This window comes from Rattus norvegicus, chromosome 2 (genome assembly GCF_021556685.1).
Source record: "Rattus norvegicus strain SHRSP/BbbUtx chromosome 2, alternate assembly SHRSP_T2T, whole genome shotgun sequence".
Taxonomy (NCBI): domain Eukaryota; kingdom Metazoa; phylum Chordata; class Mammalia; order Rodentia; family Muridae; genus Rattus; species Rattus norvegicus.
This window is the reverse complement of record NC_141535.1, coordinates 183,482,509-183,491,249: the sequence shown is the minus strand read 5'-3', so window position 1 is coordinate 183,491,249 and position 8,741 is coordinate 183,482,509. Positions and strand designations below refer to the sequence as shown.

The 8,741-nt window shown below is 40.8% G+C and overlaps 1 protein-coding gene and 1 pseudogene across 1 annotated transcript; both read left to right on the top strand.

Moving 5' to 3' along the window:
• The first annotated feature begins 597 nt into the window (after nucleotides 1–597).
• On the top strand, nucleotides 598–1,692 carry Tdpoz2l10 (TD and POZ domain containing 2 like 10). Its single transcript, XM_087641375.1, has one exon. The coding sequence runs from the start codon at nucleotides 598–600 to the stop codon at nucleotides 1,690–1,692; it is 1,095 nt and encodes a 364-aa protein (XP_087497501.1).
• A 5,448-nt stretch (nucleotides 1,693–7,140) lies between these two features.
• On the top strand, nucleotides 7,141–8,338 carry Tdpoz1-ps18 (TD and POZ domain containing 1, pseudogene 18; annotated as a pseudogene).
• Nucleotides 8,339–8,741: the final 403 nt, after the last annotated feature.

Below are 8,741 nucleotides of genomic sequence, written 5' to 3'. Positions count from 1 at the left end.
TTGTGGAATAAGCAAGTATTGACATTAGCCAACTTTATATTAGTTTGACTTCTGCCTACAGATTTTTCTCATACATTCACTTTCTATTTATGTAGAGAAATTTATTCTTTATGTTTATTACACGCCCCTGATTAGTACAACACAGTTGAAATGGTAGTGTTTATACATTTCCAAACAGTTCAAAAGTTGGATAGAATAGACAAACCTAGTTACTATTGACCTAATATTCAATAAAGATACACAGAGTTATACAGAACCATGGTAGTTTTGGGTGGGGGTAGTGGAGACTGAGAGAGACATAAAAAAACAAAGACAGAGACATACAGTCACAATCAAATGAGGGGAGAGAGAGAGAGAGAGAGAGAGAGAGAGAGATTTAACAGTCAGAGTGGGTCTGTTTTATGTTTGGTAGAACAAGTATGGAAACCTACAGTTCCTGCTTAGAAATAGACGTTTTCAAGAATATGAAAGGGGCAATTTAGCAGAAAATTGAAAATAAAAACAAAAGGCTATCTATAATTGTATCTTGCAGAATAAAGAGTAAATTCTATTACTTCTTTCAGATCAACTTTAATCTCCAAACTACCTCCAGAAGATATGTCAGGGGACTTGGAAGCCAAGATCTGCGGCTATACACATATCAGTGTTCAGAAATTCTGCTACAAGTGGACCATTAGCAACTTTTCATTTTGGATGGAAGGAATTTGGGAAATTATTACAAGCCCAGTGTTCTCATTAGAGACCAATGAAGAAGTGCAATGGTGTTTGACAATATACCCAAACGGTGTTGATGAAGAAAGCAAAGATTACCTGTCTGTTTGCCTGGGTTTGCACAGTTGTCCAAAGAGCCCAGTTTTGGCAAAGTTCCAGTGCTGGATCTTAAATGCCCAAGGAGAGAAACATCATATTACAAAGATCCCAAATGTTATAAGGTTTCTTCCAAACGAACAATGGGCATTGAGGAAGTTCATCCTTCGAGATTTCCTCCTCTCCCATAGGCATTGTCTTCTCCCTGAAGACCAGCTCATCCTGTGTTGCAAGGTGTCCATAGTAGGACCCTCCTTTAGCAGGCCTGGACATAACATGAGACCTGCAATCAAGGATGCAACACAGATGTTGGCTGATGACGTAGGAGAACTGTGGGAAAATTCCCTCTTCACAGACTGCACCCTTGTTGTAAGTGGGCAGGAATTCAGAGCTCACAAAGCCATTCTAGCAGCTCGCTCTCCAGTTTTCAGAGCCATGTTTGAACATGAAATGCAGGAGCACCTAACAAACCGCATTGAGATTCACGACATTCACCTGCAAGTCTTTAAGGAACTGATGGCCTTCATTTACACAGGGAAGGCACCACACCTTCACAGCCACTCAATGGCCACAGGTTTGTTGGCAGCTGCTGATAAGTATGATCTGCAGGACTTGAAGGTCATTTGTGAGGATTCCTTGTGCAGGAACCTCTCTGTGAAGAATGCTGTACCAACTCTGATCCTGGCTGACCTCCACAGCACAGAGCACCTGAAGACTAGGGCCATGGATTTCATTATACTTCATGCTTCTGAAGTCTCTGAGACCTTGGAGTGGAAGTCAATGGTGGAGTCTCATCCCCACTTGGTGGAGGAAGCATTTCGCACCCTGGCTTCTGTACATTGTTTTTCCTTGGAGCCCTCACTCAAACGCCAAAAGATAGTTTAGGAGCTTGTCAGTTATGGCCTGCACCTGGCTGCTAACAGCTATAACCAGTGTTTTTAACAATGACTTCTGTTTAGATTACAGTTTGACTGGAACACTTACAGTGAATCTGGGGCAGGGCAGCATGGTGGCTATGGATTTCACAGAGCTGTAATATTTCAAAATGGTGTGTAGGGTAAGTGCAGCACTAGGGTCTTGGACACTATACCTGACACCTATCCTATTGATGTTGTTTTCTTTTTTTCTGATGTCTTGTACCTGGAATTCATCTGGCCTGAAGCAGATCCTAACTGACTTTCTTTGGAGAAACCTGTTTGCATTGGACTGAGCAGAATTGGTGACCTAACTTAAATGTATTAACTGACGTGTAAAGTTTTCCACCTAGTTCATGTGTAGTATCTATCTGCAAATAAAAATTCTTTCAACTTTACTGTATTTATCCTCTTTATTGCCAGTTGCCTTATTGTTTCAATTAAGATTTCAACTCTTGCATTCAATCTATTTAAGAGAATGAGAAACCTTGACTGACCTTTGCTTTTGTACAGGGGCTTTGAGTTTCTCCCCATTTAAGTTGATCTTGATATGGGATTCTTCTATAATACCATTATTATATCTAGCCACATAATCTCTGTGACCATCTCTGGAGAACTTTTATCATTAAGAGATTGCTTCTTAAAGTCCATGTCCTGATCCAGTTTAATGATCATGTTTTTTATTTTTTATTTTATTTTATTTTATTTTATTTTTTCGGAGCTGGGGACCGAACCCAGGGCCTTGCGCTTCCTAGGCAAGTGCTCTACCGCTGAGCTAAATCCCCAACCCCCATGATCATGTTTTTTGATTTTGTTTGTTCACTTTTGTTTTGCTTTTTTTTCTTTCAGTTAATCTATGTGGTCAATTAAATTTTATAGATTTCTGTATATTGAACCACCATTACTCACCTTGAGACAAACCCTAATTTTGTGAATGATATTTTTCATGTATTCCTGCAATTATTTAATGATTATGTTTGCATGAGTCCCTAAGGGAAATTGATGTGTGTTTTAGATATCACTGTAACTGTAGTCTCTCATAAAATAAAGTGGGAAATATTCCTTCTCTTTTTATTTTGTGAAATGATTTGAGGAGTATATGCCATAACGCCTCTTAGTATAGCAGATGAAAATTATGGACCTGGGCATTTTCTGTTGGGGAGACTCTTTTTTTTTTTTTTTTTTTTTTTTTATAATTTATTAATATATTATTAACTTGAGTATTTCTTATATACATTTCGAGTGTTATTCCCTTTCCCGGTTTCTGGGCAAACATCCCCCTCCCCCCTCCCCTTCCTTATGGGTGTTCCCCCCCCCACCCCCCCCCCATTGCTGCCCTCCCCCCAACAGTCTAGTTCACTGGCGGTCCAGCCTTGGCAGGACCCAGGGCTTCCCCTTCCACTGGTGCTCTTACTAGGATATTCATTGCTACCTATGGGGTCAGAGTCCAGGGTCAGTCCATGTATAGTCTTTAGGTAGTGGCTTAGTCCCTGGAAGCTCTGGTTGCTTGGCATTGTTGTACTTTTGGGGTCTCGAGCCCCTTCAAGCTCTTCCAGTTCTTTCTCTGATTCCTTCAATAGGGGACCTATTCTCAGTTCAGTGGTTTGCTGCTGGCATTCGCCTCTATATTTGCTGTATTCTGGCTGTGTCTCTCAGGAGCGATCTACATCCGGCTCCTGTCGGTCTGCACTTCTTTGCTTCATCCATCTTGTCTAATTGGGTGGCTGTATATGTATGGGCCACATGTGGGGCAGGCTCTGAATGGGTGTTCCTTCAGTCTCTGTTTTAATCTTTGCCTCTCCCTTCCCTGCCAAGGGTATTCTTTTTCCTCATTTAAAGAAGGAGTGAAGCATTCACATTTTGATCATCCGTCTTGAGTTTCGTTTGTTCTAGGGATCTAGGGTAATTCAAGCATTAGGGCTAATAGCCACTTATCAATGAGTGCATACCATGTATGTCTTTCTGTGATTGGGTTAGCTCACTCAGGATGATATTTTCCAGTTCCAACCATTTGCCTACGAATTTCATAAACTCGTTGTTTTTGATAGCTGAGTAATATTCCATTGTGTAGATGTACCACATTTTCTGTATCCATTCCTCTGTTGAAGGGCATCTGGGTTCTTTCCAGCTTCTGGCTATTATAAATAAGGCTGCGATGAACATAGTGGAGCACGTGTCTCTTTTATATGTTGAGGCATCTTTTGGGTATATGCCCAAGAGAGGTATAGCTGGATCATCAGGCAGTTCAATGTCCAATTTTCTGAGGAACCTCCAGACTGATTTCCAGAATGGTTTTACCAGTCTGCAATCCCACCAACAATGGAGGAGTGTTCCTCTTTCTCCACATCCTCGCCAGCATCTGCTGTCACCTGAGTTTTTGATCTTAGCCAATCGCACTGGTGTGAGGTGAAATCTCAGGGTTGTTTTGATTTGCATTTCCCTTATGACTAAAGATGTTGAACATTTCTTTAGGTGTTTCTCAGCCATTCGGCATTCCTCAGCTGTGAATTCTTTGTTTAGCTCTGAACCCCATTTTTTAATAGGGTTATTTGTTTCCCTGCGATCTAACTTCTTGAGTTCTTTGTATATTTTGGAAATAAGGCCTCTATCTGTTGTAGGATTGGTAAAGATCTTTTTGTTGGGGAGACTCTTAATGGCTGCTGCTATACTTTGATGCCTTTGATTTGGTGCACAGATAGTGAGAGTTGAAATGGCAGCTTAGGCGTTTTTACTTTGATGAGTTTTAGTGCCCTTACCTAATATGAGTTCAACACACATTCATGCTATACTGCCCAAAGGGATTGACTGTACTATGACCTTACTCCTCTTAGTCTTCTGAACACACAGATGTACAGGGGAGACAGTTTGTGTCCTATGTACCATTAACCAGTACTGACCTTTATAGTTGTAAGTCATAGATCCCCTCCCTCCATTTTCGAAAAGACCCTCAGATCCCCCTAGGTCTTTTAGATTCAATCATGTTGACTCATAATCCCACCAGGGATGACTGTCAACAATAGTTCCAGGTTCTTTTCACAACTGAAGAAAGTGAGAGAATTGTTGGAGAAGCTTGGAAATTGGTTCCAGAGGTAAATGGTCTGCCCACACAAGTCCAGGCAAATCTTGATACAGCCTTAACTTTGACCATACCCAACTGGGATTTTAAGGCTGTTGAACGTAGGGAGGGTATATGTGTCTACTACCAGATTCTGTTGGCTGAGCCTCAGGGAAGCTTCAATCAAGTTGGCCTATAAATTTGCCTATGGTAACCAGGTGAAATAATGAGAGCTCTACAGAATATTTAAAAAGAATACTCAAGTTAATGGAAAAAAACAGAAAAAAAGAATTGTTTGAATCCCATAAGATTTATATTCTCTCAGACCCAGAAATGAGAGAAAATTGTCAGTGGGAAGCTTGCCTTAAGCTAAGATGATGCTGAAGCAATAGCATAGTCAAACCTTATCTGCCCATAACAAAAATGGCAGTCACTCAGAAAACTACCCCAACCAAGATGGTGCTGAAGCTACAGCTCTGTCTGAAGGAAAGTCAAATGTTTGTTAGATTTTGCAATGGCAGAAATGGCTGTGTATCAGCAGAAAAAGACATAGAAAGAGAAATTATATCTGTCTAGGTAGAAATTATTTAGTGAGATAAGTGGGCAGGTTTTGTCTGAGGGACAAGTGTTCCTTGCTTCCCTGAAGTCATTCACCCTCTGTTCCTAAATGCAGGAGCAGGTCTGAACTGTGCATGGAGCAGCTCAGCTGTCTACCTGGTATAGAGCTACTGCAGACTTTGTAGTGTTCTTATTGTAAAAATAACTATTATTCATCTGTATTTATTGTCATCACTGAGGCTTTCTGCCTCCACTTCTTAACCTAGGCCTAGTCCTGGAAGCTTCTAGCCTCTTAAAATCTATTCTAGGCCTAGAATCATTTTAGCCTCTGGCACTTTTAGGTGCATGATTCACTCCTACCTACTTCTTTCTGAGGTCTGACTGGGTGGTTTAAAACCCCTCTCCATTGTAACTGATTCAATCTGTGTTCTTTCAGTTTTTCCTGAACTGCTCTGCCTTGCCTCAAACTAACTTAACCAACTATTGTACTCTTCTGGCTCCTTCCTTGTTCTCTGAATCATTCTGTTTTCCCCCCATATCTCCATTTCTCTCTTTTCAACCTATCTCTGAAAAACTCTCCTGGAAAAACTGCATCCTCTCTTACTTTTCTCTCTGTACTTGCTTCTTTTTCTTCATCATTTATTTGTTTATTTACAACCCAAATGTTGCCCCACTCCAGTTTATTCTTGCAGAGCTCCCCCCCCCCAAATAACAGTTAGGAGCCTATCTGACAAATCTCATAGAAGGGTCTTTAATTTCTTTTCTAGATCAGGCACCCCCCACCCCTCCTGACAGCCCAATGCACCACAGTCATGAAACATCACTTTGGTGGTGAAGGAGTACTGAATTTCTTCATGTTTAGACTATCTGTCGACTGAAGTAAACTAAAATACTGGAGGAGATGCCTTTTAACATTTTGTGACTTATGTTGAAGTAGATAGATCCAGTTCAACTACAGACTGTTTGGGTAGAAAAACACACTTTTAATCTGAGTCTTGAGGCAGTAAAACACACACCATTAATTCAGATCTTAAGACTAGAAGACATTCACTTAACTGGGCCCCACTTCTATTGCAGGCCTATGTAAGTATATAGGAGAAGTCAATTGTGAGTCTTTGCTTGCTTGCTCTCATCTTACTAACAAACTCATTTCTTCACTGGCATCTGAATCTAATTCTTCAGGATTCTGTTCAATACTGAAGAAGACCTGAGACTTCAAACCTTGTGGAATAAGTAAGTATTGACTTTAGCCATCTTTATATTAGCTCGACCTCTGCCTACAGATTTTTTTCATACATCCACTTTGTATGTATATAGAGAAATTCATTCTTTATGTTTGCTACAGGACCCCAATTAATACTACACAATTGAAATGAGATTGTTTATACACTTCCAAACTCTTCCAACATTGGATAGAATAGTCAAAAGTAGTTACCATAGACATAAGATTCAATAAAACACACAAAGACAGACCCATGGCTGGGGTGAGTGAGGATAATGGAGACTGAGAGAGACACAAACACAGAGAGACAGACAGACAGAGAGAGAGATAGAGAGAGAGAGATAGAGAGAGATAGAGAGAGAGATTTATCAGTCGTAGTGAGTCTGTTTTATCTTCAGTAGAACAAATATGGAAACCTACAGAAACTGAATAGAAATACAAGTTTCCAAGAATATAAAGGGACAATTTAGCAGACAAAGAAAATAAAATCTAAAGGGTATCTATAATTGTATCCTACAGAGTGAATAGTAACTTCTATTACTTCTTTCAGATCAACTTTAACCTCCAAACTACCTCCAGAAGACATGTCAAGGGACCTGGAAGTCAAGAGCTGTGGCTACACACACATCAGTGTTCAGAATTTCTGCTATGAGTGGACCATTAGAAACTTTTCATTTTGCATGGATGGAATTCGGGAAAATATTACAAGCCCAGGGTTCTCATTAGAGGCCAGTGAAGAAGTACAATGGTGTTTGAGAATATACCCAAACGGTGTTGATGAAGAAAGCAAAGATTACCTGTCTGTTTACCTGGGTTTGCTCAGTTGTCCAAAGAGCCCATTTTGGGCAAAGGTACAGTTCTGGATCATAAATGCCCAAGGAGAGAAGTATCTTATTACAAAGATCTCAGATGTTTTAAGGTTTCTGCCAAATCAATACTGAGGATGCAAAAAGTTCATCCTTCGAGATTTCCTCCTCTACCATAGTCGTTGGCTTCTCCCTGAAGACAAGCTTACCCTGGGTTTCAAGGTGAGCATAATAGGAACCTTCTTTAGCAGGCCTGGACAGAACATGACACCTGCAATCTGGGATCCAATGCAGATGTTGGCAGAAGACCTAGGAGAGCTGTGGGAAAATTCCCTCTTCACAGACTGTAGCCTGGTGGTAGCTGGCCAGGAATTCAGAGCTAACAAGGCCATTCTAGCAGCTCGCTCTCCAGTTTTCAGAGCCATGTTTGAACATGAAATGCTAGAGAGCTTAACAAACTGCATTGAGATCCATGACATTCATTTGCAAGTCTTTAAGGAAATGATGCATTTCATTTACACAGGGAAGGCACCACACCTCCACAGCCACTCAATGGCCACTGGTTTGTTGGCAGCTGCTGATAAGTATGCCCTGCAGGGCTTGAAGGTCATGTGTGGGGATGCCCTGTGCAGCAACATCTCTGTGAAAAATGCTGTACCCACTCTCATCCTGGCTGACCTCTACAGAGCAGAGCACCTGAAGACTAAAGCTATGGATTTCATTATACTTCATGCTTCTGAAGTCTCTGAGACCGTGGGGTGGAAGTCAATGGTGGAGTCACATCCCTACTTGGTGGAGGAAACATTTCGCTCCCTGGCTTCTATACATTGTCCTTGCTTGGAGCCCTCACTCAAATGCTGAAAGATATTTTAGGAGCTTGACAGCTATGACCTACACCTGTCTTCCAACAGCAACAACCACTCATTTTACCAATGACTTCTGTTTAGACTACAGTATTGCTGGAGCATTTACAGTGAATCTGGGCAAAGGCAGCCTGGATTTACAAGAGCTGTAATGTGTCAAAATGGTGTGGCAGCACTAGGGTCTTGGACACTCTACCTGATATCTACCCTGCTGTTTTATTCTTGTCTGATGTCTTGAACCTGGGATTCAACTGGCCTGAAACACAGCTCAACTGACTCTTTGGAAAAACCTGTCTGCATTATACTGAGCAGAATAGATGACCTAACATAACTGGCATGTAAAAAATTTCACCTAATTTATGTGTATTATATATCTGCAAATAAAAATCTTTCAACCTTAATGTATTTATCCTGTTAATTACCAGTTGCCTTATTGTTCTAATTAAGACTTCAACTGCTGTATTGAGTAGATTTAAGAGAATGAGAAACCACTACTTGCCTTTGCTTTTGTACAGT